This window comes from Opisthorchis viverrini (assembly GCF_000715545.1).
Source record: "Opisthorchis viverrini unplaced genomic scaffold opera_v5_188, whole genome shotgun sequence".
NCBI lineage: Eukaryota > Metazoa > Platyhelminthes > Trematoda > Opisthorchiida > Opisthorchiidae > Opisthorchis > Opisthorchis viverrini.
In genome coordinates this window covers 730,030-747,642 of record NW_008751842.1, presented here as the reverse complement: position 1 = coordinate 747,642, position 17,613 = coordinate 730,030, and the positions used below count along the sequence as shown (strand labels likewise).

The 17,613-nt window shown below is 44.4% G+C and overlaps 1 protein-coding gene across 1 annotated transcript in view; it reads left to right on the top strand.

The window, feature by feature from the left end:
* T265_07790 (hypothetical protein) overlaps nucleotides 1-8,003 on the top strand; it is a gene marked incomplete at both ends in the record, with an annotated part of 16,753 nt that extends 8,750 nt beyond the window's left edge. Inside the window, 2 exons of the mRNA XM_009173402.1 lie at nucleotides 5,781-5,934; nucleotides 7,821-8,003. Coding sequence (XP_009171666.1) covers nucleotides 5,781-5,934; nucleotides 7,821-7,891 — 225 coding nt within the window. The remainder of the gene's footprint in view (nucleotides 1-5,780; nucleotides 5,935-7,820) is intronic.
* Between the last annotated feature and the right edge of the window lie 9,610 nt (nucleotides 8,004-17,613).

Genomic DNA, 17,613 nt, shown 5'->3' with positions numbered 1-17,613 from the left:
CCTTCAATGCATACCTCCTTTTCAACCCCCCCCCCCACTTGAGAGTCCACTGACAGCGCTGGATTTATGCACCAATTTATCAGCTCCCCCCTGCAATGCGCAGCTACCTACTTCCCCCTCTCCAAATCATCAGTGAACGAAACTGCGGCAGCTACAACCAGTGTACGACGAGTACGCGGTTCTTACAGCTGACAATGATGATGATGATGATCAAGTTACTTGACTAAGAATATTGCTCGCTTGTTCACTCATCACTTATTCTAGATTTTATCTAGGGTAATGCGGCTTTTCGGAGGATCATGTACTCGATATAAGAAGTGAACACCAAGAGAGACATATGGTCGTAAATGGTCGTAAGTACACTCTAAAGAAATGTAACTGTTATAATGTTCCAGTCATCACATTATCATATCATAACCTCATAGTCTAGGATCTTTCGAATATTTCAACGCAAATAGACCTAGTATCGTCACAGAACTTTACAGTACATGGTCAAAAGCACGGTTGATCTTGGTTGCAAATCTGTTTCACTTTTCACGCTTGGAGTCGGTACCGCTATTCGCTGAGAAAAATGTATGATTAGTCCTTCACCTTCTAACGTTTGCATAAAAGGCCTTGGTCTTTGCAAATGTCACCGTTTCCGGGTGGCTAATTCTGAAGACCCCTATGAATCGATGCTACCCAGATAAGCGCAAAATTTGTTTTTTTTTTAATTCGATAACGATGACCATCTGTCTCTTCGAAGGTCATGGTATGCAAAGACCGGTGATTGTGGACCAAATATTCCTTGGTGAGATGCTTTGTAGGGGATTGGCGTCGACTAGTTTCAAAGGTAAATGCAAGAGATCGACACGCTTTATCACACGAATCATTATTGCTTTGAAAACTTCCGCTCCTCTGCCAACGATCTTCATCCTGCGTGTTTGGAGTTAGACTGAGGGGTCGTAAGCCTGTTTGGAAGGGAAATGCATTGCTTGGCCCTGTTGTTGTTTCTGGATGAGGATATCTTAGTGCCATAATTTGGACCCTGGTTTACAGTTTATTCTGAGCGATTTGAATAGGATTAGTGGTCCCCAATATACACTTACACATTGCGGCAGACGCAACTTTATGCAGGAGTGTACTATGGACGATTGTTCTCTTGTGATCTCAACAGCTTCCCTGAGGCGTTAGCCCCGATGCATACAACAAATAGGTTTCCTAATTTTTTCGAAACTTCCATTCACCGCTCCCTATCAGATTGTCCACATAAGAAGTTATGACTTACTGTCAATGAACAGGATAAAATGCATGACCAGATAGACTTACGCGGCAAATAACGGTGCAACGACAGTGGCTGAACGCTTGCTCTGTTTGGCCTCGCCACCCGGCCTCTGGCGGTCTTCCTCTCTTCCAATCGAATCACAGCTTGCATCCGACTCACCTCGTCCACCACAGGCATTCGTGCGTCAAGCTACTCCACCAATCGCCAGCACGGTCACGCAACGGCGCTTTCCGCAACGTGATCACGTAGATCACGTGGTCCGGTAGAGATCCTTTCGATCTGATTGATCCGTTGGAAACCAGACCACCAACCAAATTGGGTCCACTGTCACCTTCGGGCTGCAGTTGTCGGTCGTGTTAGACAGGATTACGTTCAACAATCGGATCGAAAGGCGCATAAAAACAGGCCTGAAGGCACACTGCAAGCCAGACCTGGCCAGCCTGGATGTGATTCGCGACATATTTCTTTGGATGCATGGAGAATGACCAGCTGCTTGGCAGTTAAGTTCACAATCCATAGTTAAAGCACCGTTGGTATGCGATCCCTCTACGCACTTACCGTGACTCACTATCCGGATCATAGTGAGTGCCTGTAACTTGTAGGTTCTTGAGTTTGGTTCTGATCGGCTCTTCTGATGGGATCGTCAACAGTTTCGGACTAAGTCATGCATCAGCACGTGTAGTCTCTGAGCCTACCCTCACTGGTAGTTGTGTTTACCTCGGTAGTTGTGTTGACTCTGACAGGAATGTATCCGGTGAAGTCAGTGCACGAATCTCAAAGGCCCGAATCACGTCTGCCCATTCACGTCACTTGTGTCTTCCCAAGGCTACAGTGTGCGCTGTATGCTTTTGAGACATGGCTTCTGCAGAATGATGTGACCGATGTGTCGGAAGTGTTGCTGGTGTCGGATGATGTTAGCGAATTTTTAACAAGGTAGTTATAAGACGTACATTGATTCAGATAATCTGCACACCCTGAAACTGGTCTCATCATGCATTTTTTATGATGATCGATGGTTAGTATTTTCAGATGGACGGTTCACTCGTCGTGCGAATTATTCTCTCTTCTGAGCTACCCATAATTTGTTGGGAGTATTAGATTCTGGAACTTTCCACTTGAGATTTCTCCCCGCAAGTGAAGTCAATCAATGCTATAAAGCCGAGAAGCACTGTACATCTGTTTCGTCCTTATTCAGCATCTTCATTGCCGAACTAACGGGTCTCTAGAGTAATTCCATATCGCAACTTCCAGGCCAAAAGTTGGAGACTAAACAATTCGGCCACGAGCGGTTGATCGACAGTGATCCGCAATTAAGTAGGATATTATGCCACTCATCATTCAATCACGTGGTCATTTTTGACAGGCTTCTCGATTAACAACTTCTCATTAAGCGGAATCAACTTTCGCTGCTGTGGGAACATTATCAGAGGCCTATAGTCTGATACGAACAACATATGTTGCCCCTACTTATGCTGAGATAATGAATAATTCAGTTATTGGAACCTGGCATGTTTCGCAAGTTGCTAATTGTCCAGATTTCTTATCAAATAAGATGATATTGTGCGCTTATCTGGAGTTAACGGAGTGACCTGCCCTTACCGGGTACCCAACTATCGGTGAAACCACTTAACGGGTGCTGCGTTATTGCAAAGGCTGATATTGTGCCCAAGTTCTCAAGCGCTTTCGTATACATTCAAATGTCTTTCGTGCCAGTCATCGCATCTACGAATGAAATGGCAAGTTACACTGGTAGTTTACTCAGCAGCTCCATTGGGACCGTTTCCCAATAAGCAACATCGACTTCTTCTCATGTTTTTTTCAGTCTGCCAGCTCCCTTCATGGAATCCTCCGGTTCAGTTGAAAATGCGGTAACAGAACAAAATGGAGTCTAGCCCAAGTGTTTGATGATAGCGATGACAAGAAATCCACTCCTACGATCTCGTAGAAAGCGTAAGTCTACGTTGTCGATGGGATGCATACGGTAGAACCAACGTATTCAGACGATCTGCAAAATCGGGATCTTCGATAAATAATCCCGAGAACCACGTCAACAGATGACGACGTGACTTGGACGCTGCGATAGAAGAGTGGGTGGCGTCATATCCTTTCTGATTGCGACTTTGTCACTCTACCGATCAGCCGCTCATGACTGAATGGTTTAGTGTTCGACCACCAAGTGGTAAGAGCGCGAATTTACTGGCCGGAAGGTCCGTAGTTCGAACCCGACCTCTGCCTCTCGACTTCCCCTGTCTAGGCTTGGACAACCTGGCAGTATCCCAGCCCTCGTGCTTCCTTCGTGTGGCATGACAGCTAGGCACCGAAAGGGTGCTACATCTGAACGCTTCTTCTTCTTCTCTTCTTCGACCACCAACCGGGTGGTCGTAGGCTAGAATCTCCTTTTATATTCTTGATATGTGCACTGGTGGTAATTCCCAACAATGGTGAAACAGTTGTACAGTTGCTCTCGGCTTTACGGCAAAGATTGACTTCAACTATGGGAACAAATCCCGAATGAACTGTTTTTATTCACTTGCTATGGCCTTTACATATGAATTTAATTGTCTTGTGTTTACGGTCTGAACAAAATGACTCGACTGATGAAGTCTATTCTTACGCCCTAAGAAGCACTGTTATATCCTACAGGCTATATGTCCTTACACAAGCTAGGGAATTCATGGCTTATACACTATTTCGGATCGTTTTCCTGAAAATTCTCCATTCTTCGACTGTTTATAATCAATTGATTCAAACACGGTGGTTGCTCCAATACTGTCTGACTTCTGTTAGCTTGGTCACGGCGTGGAGCTGTAAAGGAAATCACTCTTCGTTGAAGGTCCATACTTTCGAAGCACTACACTGGTATCATGGAAACATCGCTTTAGCAATGATTAAAGGCAACGAATAGTTTTCGACACCATATTACCTGTCTTCCCACCGGATACCCAATTCAGCTTCACAAAATAGACCGGCTCGATCATGTACTTCTTCGCCATACCCCGTTTGCAGAATCTGGTTCTTACTGCAAGACCTAAAGTGTGACGCATGGTCAGGATACGATTATGAAGACACTAACGAGTCCTAGCGGCGTTATTGTGTCCGTGTGTCACGCAGCCCCTGACACTTTTGTATATATTTGCTTAATCACTGATCCCTAGTTTTCTGCGATTTCGTTTCCCCTACCTCCCGTAATATACCCTGTTGTATGATACTGCAACCCGACTAGGAGCCTCCGTACCCTATTCCTATTTGCCGTAGTGGACGATAAATTATTCGCAATGCTACTGTGGCTTCTATCAGGTACACCGATTTGCTCAATTCAGTTGTATAGGGCGGAACTGCGTTGGCCCCACTAATTTTTGTGTTACTTACAAGTGTGATTTACAATTACGTCCGGTCTATTCGTGCGATCTTTGGTTAATTGCATTTCGCCCAAAGAAACCGGTTCTATCCGAAAATATTCTGTTCATCGTATCCCCGTCGTGAGAGTTAGCAAGATCTACTTTTCCACAGATAGCACTAAGTGAATTGAAGCTGAACACTAATCACGACCTTAGTCTCAGACCTCACACTCCCACAACGTTGTTGCTCACCAAAACTGTGGTGACGACAGCTGTCAGGGCTTACTTAGAATCGTGTAACGGCACTTTTGCCATGGTCATTGCATGCGTTGTGGGGAGATCGGCCCGAGATTAAACACAGCCACTAGGACCGGTTTACATCATAGGAATACCCAAATACATTAGTGCTTTAAAAGTGCAAACCTTCCCCACCGGCGGCCGATCGATGGCCATCTCACCTGCTGCACTCTTAGTCATCGTTTGTGATCCAATGGCGGCACAGAAGTCTGGCCTCCGGCTGGTTTCGTTCAGCCATGGCCATAATCTTCGTATTGTACAACGCCTCTCACTTTCCTCTCCATTTAACAGTTGTCTTTACTCACTTTGTAATTCGGTGAAAATGTATAACTCAGCGAATTCCGGTCGGTAAACTCGCGCCCTGTCAACTTTCAACCAATATTCTTAATTGGTCTGTGGCTGTAATATTTCTAGTACGCTTCGAATTCTCCGTTGAATGTTACATTCAGAATTGATCGCAGTCAGTGAAGTGACCATTACTGTTTTTCGACTCATTCACATGCCTACAGACAGCACCTGATGAGGATTCGCTTACTAACCTCTTGGAGTGAAAAGTCGCAGACCATTTCTAACCTCAGCTACATGGTTACACAGATATCAATACTAAACCACATTCTGTCTTTCATGCTGACCACCTGCTCGTTCTTGTTTTGAACATTTATAGATGGGAGCTTCCATCCTAGGGTTACGGATCTGTGATCGACGCTTTCATGGTGTTATATTTCCTCAGGAGGGTTGGAAAGAAAACATCATTTTCAAACAGTGTACGCCTCACATCACCAATAGAGAAGCCTAGTGAGGCTTCTCAATGCGCAGTTGTGCACCCCGCCTCTCTCTCTGTTCAGTTTTTCACTTGTTTTTCCTCAATATTTCGTTTTTAGCATAGCGAGGCAGAGTGGGTCGGCCTGACTCTCGAAGAAGCGGTCAAAAAGCAAATAAAAATTGAAACAGAAGCTGCCAAAAGTACAGTCCGTCCTCAAAAGTATGACCTTGTAGAAAAGGTTTTCAAAGAATTGGAAACCCCAAAAACGTCAGGTGAGTGGATTGTTCGGTCTTAGCACCGCGATTAATGTACATCATACGGCCGTGGTCTTATGGTTTAACTCGATAGAAATTGAGCACGCGGACGCTATAGCTCATCTTGGTTCAGGTCGTTGAAAGATACAAGTCATTTTAGTTAACCTATATAATTCTGCCGCGCGGTTTGGTATACGCTTCACTACTGTAAAGTGTTGCCAAAATAGTCGGTAGGATCTAACTCAAGACCCGGGATTGCAGACCAACCAGACGGACTTATTTACGTGAGTAGTTGTCTAAGTTCCAGTGGACTGGCTGGAGACGAATCGGGGAGGCCAGGACAGTTTTTTTTCATCCGACACCCATGGTATCTGTGTGACGTTAGTTTGCCCCTCAAGAGCAGAATGTACATTGTGCACTTTTTAACTTGTACGATGAGCGACCAGGAATTTCGAATGACGTAACATCGCTCTGGTCATCAGTGTAGTCACTTGATTTTCATTGGTTAGTTAGGAGCCTTTTTGGATCCCTATCCAAATCAGTCTCCTTTTTTAGTTGGTCTACAACAAAAGGCACCGAAACCGGCAGTTTGAATCCTCAGTTACATCAAGGCTTGTATTTCACTAATCAAACTTTCGATGCACACGCATCGCCGCTTTCAGTGACGGTAATGACATGATGTCCGTTATAGTTACTCTGAACCTGTAATCGTTGGCGCATTTCAAAGCAGGAACGCCTCCAAAGTAGTCGTCCTGTTTGTGTTCGCTCTGCATGGCAATTTTGATACAGTTTCGCCTGTAGAAGAGACATTTGTGTAACGCGATCGACAAACATATTTCTTGATATACTCTGACCAACGAATCGTTGGTCACATCAGTCGTTTCGTCAGACCTAGTATTTCAACTTGTATGCTTCTGGCGTAGCATCTCTCGTGGCCGTTCTACAGCATTCGCCTTCAAGAAAAGATGCTTCGAGAAAGAGGGCGATTTCAGTCTGTTCCGATCATTTTCATCGTTGCGTTGTTGCATTTTACGTTGGTAGTTTACTGGTGGAGCCACTGTACTATAAACCCGTTTGATTGGAATACGTTTGGAACAAAATGAGTAGGCTAGCACTGCTCCTGTTCGTTCCCACAAATTGTCATCTTGGTCGCAGGGTTTCGCAGAATAAACTTGATAGTCTCTCAGAAGAATCGCCCCTGGGTCAACACCCTTGTTAGTAATGATGATGAGGGCATCTTCGTGTCCTATAGCGAACTGCACAGTCAACAAAATACCCTCCTGTTTGACATTGAATTCACGGATCACTCCGCTTTGAGAAAAGCAGCTACGTTTGCGTAGCACGATTGTCAAACTGCTCGATACTAGCTTCTAATGTTTTTATACGTTCGTTAGTGACTCCAGACTCATTTCCATGTTTGTTTTGCCACGCTCATCAAAGCTTATCAAGCAGCGACTAGTGCTCACTAAGTAGGTTGTAGGATTACTTCACTGTATAGGACCGAATAACCTGAGCTGAGCGTTAGTATCTATTACTGCTACGCGTCTTTCAGTCGAGGGACGCTTTCGTCATTGACACGTAATAGAAAGGATTAAGGACGTTTTTTCCTATTCTGCTTACACTCTACTGTACACAAGATTCTTGGAATCACCTAGCCCTCAAAAATATTCGGAATTAGATTCATGAATCTCACCTCGCTGGCTGACAGGCACAGCCGTTGGGTTGCGATGTTTTCTCAAGGTCTAGAGTTGTGCATCCTACGTTAGGCTTAAAGTAGCTGTTTTTTTTATAAAGTATCTCCTTCCCATTACATGCTTGGTTGATTCATTTGGTTGTTTCGTTGCTTCTGGTTGATTCCTACCAAACCATGCCTGATAAACTACTCCCTCTCTTCTTGCTCGCAGCACCAACTTCTACGAATCTCAAAGGGGTCCTGTCTCGCATACTCCATGGAGAGAAAGATAGTAAACAGTGAACACAAGTGGGAGTTGTTGATCGTGTGTGCGGCTCTATTATTTCCATGTGCCTACACCCCTTCTTGATGTAGATATTCGGCAAATGTTATAATATAATCCTGTAACACAATGGCTTGTTAGTTGCATTTTGAATGGGGGGCAACGGCAGACACGAATGACTCTTGTGCTTTGACGCCAGCTCGTGATCTGAACCTTATATCTCTTAATGATGAACTAATAATCGTCGTTCAGCTGTAAAACCCTTCGGATGCATAGCTACTATGCCACCCGAAGGAAGCACGAAGACTGACATACTGTCAAGTTACCCAAACCCAGATAGGATTAGCCGAGATGCTGAGGTTGGATTCGAACAATGCCTTGACCACTGAGCTATTCGGAGCTCTTAATATCTTTTGCGTGTGTTGTTTGTCGCTATGTAAATCTCTCCACAACTGGAACGACAAATAAATGTTCGTGATGTGAGACGGTTCGAGTCTATCAGAATGGCATCGGTTCTATCACAGGCTCAGTTGTTTGGGTTTCAAATACCGAAAACACAAGATTTCTTAATGGTTCGAACAAAACCCCAGCATCAGTTCGATTAGTGAGTTCTGGTCTTCCAAAAGGCTCTTTCAGAGGAAATCAATACACCGACATTCGGAACATCCGCGCCGGAACTATCTATGGGTTGTGAGGAGCGCTCTGAAGGCCATTATGCATACTCCAACCGCATTGACCTCACGTCTCCGACACCGCTGCAGAGACACCGAGTTGACTTACATACACTTTTACTGTTTGCAGCGTTTTACAAAATAAATGCGCATAGGTCGTCCACCATGGACTTGCAAAGGTTAACTACAAAAAAGCAGTATTTTCTTACTTTCCCATGGGCTTATCCCTAAAATCAAAACGATAGACATCTCAATGGATAAGGAACAGTAGATTGTCTTACCGAACTGAAAAATTCTTCATGTGGGGATGCTTAGTTACTAAGCGATGATTTTATGCTTGATAAATATCGCTTGTTGATTAGTCATGGGCCGACAAACCCTTGAAGAAGAGACATTGTACTTAGGGACATATTTCTCCCATTTGACGTCGGTGAGGTGAACCCTAATATGCACTGGTTACCCATGGACCTATATGGACCAGGTAATATTCCGGATAAAAGTTCGCCGACTTCCTTAATCAGCCGTTGAATCGGATCGGTCGATGTGTTACACGTTTTGATCATATCTTAAATCCACTTAATTAAATAATGTCAAGTAGTGTATTGCAGAGGAGTTAGGTGGCCGAACAAAATAGTTCCCTGAAGCTATCGGAGAAGAAACACGAGTGCATACAGTCATGACTTATACACCCATCTGCGTACCAATCTGGTTTTGACAGGGGGCTCATATGGAACCCAACTGAATCTCTCGTTTACGAGCCCCGAGGAAGACGAAACTGGTCATGGGCTGTCGAATAGTCTTCAGCAGTAGTGCATTACGTCTATAGATGACTTACAGCTCTAGCCACGAATGCTTGCGTCATAAAGGTAAAAAGATTTCATTGTTGAAGACAACCCAATGCGTACCGTTGGGATAGTTATCCCAATGCAACTTTACTGTGGGAACAGCTCAACACAGGTTAATTTAATGAACGATCCAGTGCAGAGGACTCACGGGCACAGCAAACTAGCGTTACAGGTCTACTTCTACTGCTGGCTGAAAATAACTTTTCTGAACAACGAAGATAGTATCCAAAGGGATTACAAATTCCTGATAACAGCGCGGCAATTGAGTTGTGTAATGTTGTCCAACAGTATTTTAACCTTTAAAGCACTCCGTGGAGGAATCATGCTGGTATCGTTGTATTTGCGCTGTGTAGTGAGCCATTAGCAGACTATGAATACAGTCGAACCGGGTTACATTCGTAAATACAACCTGCTGAGCATAACTCACTACTTGTGAGGTTGCGGGAAACTCCGGTTTCGCTCCTCCTGGGGCTTATGTGGGGGTAGTCCTGAAAAAAAAATTAGACCGATTAGTTCTTTCAAGTGCGCGGACAAACTCTGACGGTTTGCTAAGACAGATTGTGAGTGCTTGTGTCCGCAAGCCGTTTCAAACATCTGGAACAGTATAAACTGCACAGTATCCAAGGAGCGAATGGCACCACATTTTCTCCGCAAAAGATTCATCCGTTTTCTGTATGTGGCTTCCTCACAGGAAAGACCAGCTTGCGGAACATAGAAAGAGCCGGTTCATTCAAATGATCTTTCGAGAGGGGGACAACCTGTGTTGGCAGCTGATCCGAAGATTATTCAGTGATCCAAACGGAACCGGAACGAATTTCGGTTCCAGTTACTTACAAACATAGTACTTAAAAAGCTATAAAAAAAAAGGATCAAGCGCTTATACTACAAGCACGAAATTTCACTGACATCTGGGAACTAGCAGAGCTTTCAGTTCCACAGCGAAGTGCACTAATGTCTTCATTTTGAACCTTAGCTGTCTGATATTCTACACTGAAGAGTGTTCCGGGGGAGATGGGATTATCAAAGAGGAAATTGAGAAACAGTCCCACGCTTTTTTCGAGACTACACCACAACCGAATGAACTTCAGCGAAGCTTGCCCTTACATTTCAAGATCTGAGACCGAAGCGGAATCATTTCACACTATTGATTCAAACTTGACCTCATGATACCCCCCATTTGTTCACATTCAGATCACTGTCGTTTGAACAGTCGTCCTGTCCTGGCGTAATTATTCTGGTGAGTCCAGGACAGGAGGACGACTGTTCAAATGATAACGTGAATACCACCACTCCCGCAGCCACCCACAACAATTCCCTGCCCATGTACTTCTGATCTCAACTGGTTTTGCTCAACGGTATTTGCCATTCGCAAAGGCCATCCCGTGGTACATAAGCACGTGTGTGTGTGTGTAGCTGACCTAATTACTCATGCCTGTTAGTGCTTCGTCTGCTGAGCTTACCCTGACTTGTTCTGTTGCGTTTTCCGTGTGATCATCACTAATCAGAATCACGAGACTGGCATCGGAAGCGACAAACGCAACCCACCCAACCAACTGACCTAATTACTCATGCCTGTTAGTGCTTCGTCTGCTGAGCTTACCCTGACTTGTTCTGTTGCGTTTTCCGTGTGATCATCACTAATCAGAATCACGAGACTGGCATCGGAAGCGACAAACGCAACCCACACTACCGAGCCAACATTCCACTCAGCGTCAGTGACAGACTTGCGCACTTGACACCACGAACGTGGACACTTGAGTTTTGTTGTATAGCTTTGTGTAAATAGCACGGCAGGTTTTCGAACCCAATTCTTCCTTCTGATATTCGGCATCGTCAAACCTACCCGTGACTCAAGGTTGCGTATCGGGAACCTCAGCACACGCATGAAACGTGGAGACCGAAACTAAGGGAAGGGGAATTACATCGCCTCCGCAAAACCGATTACTGTGATCGGTTTAGTCGGATTACGTAGTATCACAATACAAGCGTGCGCAACCGCCTTATCACTTGCGCGTCAAAAATCTGTGGCAATCGCCCACAAAAATACTAAAAAACAGTACCACTTCAGCGTCGCCGTACACTCACTTGGAAATTCACGAGATGCTAACGAGGGACTCATTTGTATCAGTGAAACCCATTCTGTCTCTATACTAGGATTCAACTGACCACCCACACAAGCTGCCTTATGTTTCAGAGCCTCAAGAAGAGCGAAATCGGAATAAAACTCGGTTTTTCACCAACCTTGTATTGTGTCAAGAACTCTTCTTTGTGCAATGTTGCAGTTGATAGGTTACTGGACTTTACCCAGGAAAGTAGCAGTGCAAACCTGAAAACCCATGGTGCAGTGTGTAGGATTGCATTCTCGTTTTTTTTACACCGAAATCACATATACGAGTATTGAGAAATGTATCTCTTGCTCTCGGAAATCGAGTGAATAACCCGACCCAGTGCTCACAAACATTCGACGTATCACTTTTGTGTACCAGTTTCTCTCGTTCGTCTATTCTGTTTCTGACTGAAACATACAGTTCTCTTGGATCCAGACTTCCTCATCTCCATTTCCAGTACCATTTTATCCCTAGCCACTTTTGCCTCAGGACTGGTGTTTGTGTTTTAGTTCGTTCTTCTCAAGTGTGGCAATCTTCATTCGGTTGACCTTCATTTCACCCGACCGTGCGGTAATAGTTATTTCGTTCGCCACAGAACGAGTATTCTTGCTCTGTACATCGCTTTCGAACTGGCTTCAACCGCGTTGATCTGTTTTCCTCAAGTTAAAAGTCAGTCGAATCAGTTTTGAGTTGGTTTTGCAGTGCTGAGATCTGTACATTTGGCAAGTCTGTTGTTCACCCACAAATTAGCTTCATCCTTCATCCGGTCACGCAGAAGAAGCTTTTTTCACTCAATTTGTTTGATGCCTTACCTTATCTCTGAAACTAGAGCACCCTGCGCATATCTTTGCATACCATTGCAGCATTCTATTTCCAGTGCTTCTATCCTCTGTCCGTTGTACCACTGTATTTTGACTATACTTCCATCAAGCAGTTCACAACTCATTGATATCCATTGCACGCAACGTAGTTTGGAAACACCTGTCGACAAAATAAGATGCTTGTAGAACTGTATCACTATTTACTTGTAGGAAGCTTGAAATCTGAGACAAATACTGATTTTTTAGGCCTCCTAACTGGGACTCTTTCGAATACTGTCTCTGTTCCCAATGCATTTTGACGTGTCATCGTCACATTGACAAACTGTCCCCGACTGACAAAGTACAGTTTTTTGTCCAGTGACAGGATGTGACATCTTTGTGTCTTTTTTACGGCCACTACCACGGTCAGTGTTATCCTGGTTTAGCTAGTTTTGTCCCTGTTAGCCATCACCCCACTGGCTTTTGTGAGAACCTCCGGATGCTTTGCTGAGCAGAGCTCTACATCTTTTGGTTAGTCAAAGAGATGGAACTCTGTAAATCCCTCCTGCTTCCAATCTTCCCCATCTACTCCAAAATCGACTCCGTTTCGGGGCATCAATAAGAGTATACCAGCCACTGAATAAATCGATAAATAATGAACATAGACAAAGAAATACAGAGTAGACTGGAGATCACATCAGCAGATCACGTGGGAAGACTGACTACGGCTGCAAAACTGGAGGTTACGATTGATGACAAGCCGGAGTTTGAGAGGTGTATTTACCCGGGTAAGCGGACACAAGATGAGGATCTTACTAGTTTGATGAGAAAATAACGTCTGTTTAGGTGGACATTATGTATTCGTCATCTTTGCTCGCTAACTTAGGCAAGGTACGACACTGAAGCATCAGTGTCAACCGTGATGTTGCTGTCTTTGATGATGATGAGGAGGAGGAAGAAGAACTTAGGTAAGGGGACTTATGACCGCATTTTGTGAACACGTTTCGCAGTAGCCGAACATTTCAACTCAGGACGTTTCGGCCCATGAACGCTCCTCCCAAGATCCATCTCCTCAAATCATCTCTGAACTTGCCAAAAAACTCGCCAAAAACATTTGGTAACGTCGTATTTTTGCTTATTCCATTCTTTACTACGCAAACTCTTGATCCCACGAGCACGGATATTAAGTGCTAGTTGACTCGTCAGTCGTTTTCATTTCTCGGTATTTCAGAACCGTAACTGCGATCATGACTGAGAATCTTTTAATTAGGATCTGTGTCATTCTTTTCATTTATTTCTAGTTTGTTGTATCGTGGGTGGCCGTCTATTGGTTACGCCTGCATTGAGCCCGCCAGACTACGCGATAAGAAGACGGAGAGCTCCGGACACGGCTGTAATGTCAGGGCGAAACATACAGAGCTTTTGCGTAAATATATATGGGATGACCAAATGGCCAAATATGGTCGTTTGCTTGTTCGCAATGGCCGTGTTCCGGCCCCACTCCACTGGTCTCATGTTGCTAAGTCGTGCTTGGTGCGCTCCGTCAACGCACCTGCTTTCGAACGTGTCGTCTATTGGTTACGCCTGCATTGAGCCCGCCAGACTACGCGATAAGAAGACGGAGAGCTCCGGACACGGCTGTAATGTCAGGGCGAAACATACAGAGCTTTTGCGTAAATATATATGGGATGACCAAATGGCCAAATATGGTCGTTTGCTTGTTCGCAATGGCCGTGTTCCGGCCCCACTCCACTGGTCTCATGTTGCTAAGTCGTGCTTGGTGCGCTCCGTCAACGCACCTGCTTTCCGAACGTGTCGTACCGATGGTGACCTTGGAGATGCACCACTCTCCGCATATGTACTTTTTCCATGTCAGGGCACGTCCTGACATAGTTCATCTACCCCATGAGCATCCCAAAGTTTTCTGAGCTGAATAGTTTTAAGGGACTCATGTCCGTAAAACCTTCCTGTGTGAGTTGTGAATATCCACGAGGTTTTCTGTTGTGGCATTACTGTGACTGACATGATTAACAGTTTACGAATTGAGCGGTCATGTGCTACACACACTAAAGGCAGCATTAACAATCTTAGCACACTGCGTGCGAACTTCCGTCAACAGCCAAACTCGGAGCCTCGAAAGTGTTTACATTAAACCATACCCTCCAATAAAACTCCATGCCCGATAAGTATGATCACGTTTTTTCCAACACGTGTTCAAGTAATGCGTTCATTGGCTTGTAGTATTGATTGTCGCCGCTTTTATGCAACTGATATGTGGATGTAACTGGCCAACCTTTAGAACAATGTTCAAGTAAGTTGGTTGTCCGCGCAGTGTTTTACCTACAGAAAGATGACAAACACATTCTCCAGAACGTTAAGTACTGATCTAAGTGAATTGCTAATTAACGATACTTGGTACTTGGATGTTCCTCTTAGATATGAGGCTTCGTCAGAATCATGGACGCAACACCTAAATGTTAGTTGTTATGCATTCTCCATCTTCAACGATTATAACCGCAAGACTGCACCATGGGTGTAGCAAGGAATATTACATTCGTGACCAGCGCAGATGTTTTATTCCAATAAATGTTCGAACATATACTACTCCGTTTATTATGGTTTTGGCCGACAGTTTTATTTATCATCACGTGGAATAATGATGAGGAAACTATGTCTTAATGAAAGCAGTTCACAGCACGCTCGAGATGACATTACTAATGATAGGGCACCGGGATAAGACTATGAAGGTCTAGTTTTGGATTAAATGAACACGAAAACGGATGCAGCTCTGATAGGAGAATGCGTTTGATCATGTGGGTTGCTAAAAGTCGTTCTGTTTTACAGTTTAAGACCTGGGTGCTTTGGGATCGCCTCCTTAGAACCTGTGGTGAGTTCAAGGGATAACTGACCCTCTGAAATGAGAAGTACCTGGCCTCAACAGAGCAACCCACGAAGAGTACCTAGTTAGTCTATCGTGGATTAGTTGTTTTCCTCGTAAACCAACCAATGTACCTCAGCATCACTAATCTGAATTTTCTAAGGAATTTGGAAATGATTTGCGGGACACCGGTGGCCAAGGCAGCAGTTATGTTTCGGGACAGCTGATTGTGCATGGGGCTTATAGCAAACAGGTCGACTCCACATCCGCAGGTGCTGGAGGGTGATGAAAGATACCAAAATTCAAGTTGATTTAGTCGTCCGTAAGTCCATAAACTAATTTGTTTTCTAGGTTTCACCTGCCAATTTTTTTATTTATATCACTTTACAGCAGCCTCTGCTCGATGCGGACTGAGGCTTTTAGTTTGCTTTATTTTTGCTCAGTCTCCTGTCCAAGATTTTCAGAATGACCGCCTGTTCTCACTTGTTAAGTTGCTGGAAATAAAACTCTACCCACTGCTCTTTGCGCTGAACTAGAGCGGATCTGGGGAGAGTAGTGCCCTGAAGGAACGGACCCTTAGGGAATATGGCAAAGTTTGGTGAATAAAACTCTTCGATATCATAAATGAGAGATTAAGCTGGAGTTCAGCTGCGTCTCCCGTGAAAACCAAACCGGTGTGCAAATGGTTGTACTTCTCAAATACGGTAAACTGTTTAACTGAGAAGGATATGCTTTCCATGGTAGGCGAAGACGATCTTTTTAAGCTTTCCATAAATTCTGAATGAATCTTATACTGAAATGCTTGTTTCAAAAGTGATGCCACATTATGTGATATCAATAATATTTCTCCACCTTTTTGTATTAGTTGCCTTTATGATCCCCTGGAGCCGCTGAACTTTCTTACTGAGCGAATGTAGTTCCATCTAACAGCCTCAGAAATGACAAGCATAGTCTGCGTGCGTGTTCTGTTCTCTGCTGACAGAGAAGTTGTAATAACCGCAAGAACATCCCGCTAGTTCATCTCATCCCGAGTGATCCTTCTCGGTATTGATAACCGATTGACCAACATGGCGTTGCCAGTCGCCTGACTCAACATTCTCATAGAGATCACCGATATGGCGATCAGGTCAAGATAATCGAATTTGGCATTCCTGGCCCATCACATGAATTAGCGGTGGCGTGGATCCATAACTGACTGTTGATTCTGTCTTGGTTACCAAGCCGGGTCCACTCACTCCCACTCACCTTGGTTAACCTCATAGGTTTCCCTATCAGTGGCATTTTGTACCGTGGTGAATTTAAATATGTGATTTCAGTATTGCTGTCGGTTTCATCTCAGTGGACAGAAAGCATTTACATCCAGATTATACCGGAGAAGCAATGTACAGTGGGAGTAATCAGCAGTGCATACTCTATATGCTCTGTAACAATCCGAACGCTCGAGTTTCCGGTAAGCAGTTGAACTCTATTAGATTCAGTACTCCTCATCCTTTTGGTGCAGACGGACCTCAGTTGTAGGATGGGATCTTCGATAAAACTTCAAAATATCCCTATTACCCACAACTTAAAATGCATTGATGGTAGTTGTTCTGTCCGCTGAGCTGAGCTGAGCTGAGCTGAGCTGAGCTGAGCTGAGCAATTTGATGTCAAACGTTTTGTCACTAACCGAGGTAATATCATCAGTGTGTAGTAGGTTGGTGGTGTGTCGTTCTATGTTGGTATACATTCGCTGAGCCGTATCGTGCTTGTGTTTATATGTCTTGTTAACCTGGGGGGCCTATGATTCTGACGGGTTGTTTGGGTGGTCGGCTTCGTTTGTTGAACGGTTGTTGAGCTTCCTGATTGATCGGCGTCCGGATAGCCCCTGCGTACAACCTTCCGACTCATTCCAAGTGAAATTTCACGTGCCGATCCCACGGTAATCTTGTCACCTGATTCGCCCGTTCTCTTTGAGTTGTCTGATTTATGTATTCTACAGTGCCAGCTAACCGGAAGGCGTGGGAGTTTTACCAACGCCATTAAGATCAGAAGTGCTACAGAAAACTTTCTGTGGCAGGAGCTAAACAGTCGAATCCTAGCAAGCGGTGTCGTCAAAAGTTTTTCCATAGACTAACCGTCTCATAATTCCATCGAAAAAGATCATAACTCAGCCGCACACTGGTGCTGTCACCAGATTGGTGACAAAATGTTTACGAGCTGCTTGCCATGCTCGGTGAACGCATCAACGGCCATATGACCAACCACAAATGAAAGTACACGAGCTACCGGTACATTTCTATATTCTAGCCTAAACAAACAAATCTGAGCTTTACCAATTGGTACAGTAACATAAGGATGGTCAGACGCGGCAATTTCCTCCCGAAATGTGTGAGTTCTGGCATATATTCAGACAAGCCAGGAGACTGAGATGCTGAAGTATTATGGTATATTGATTTACAGC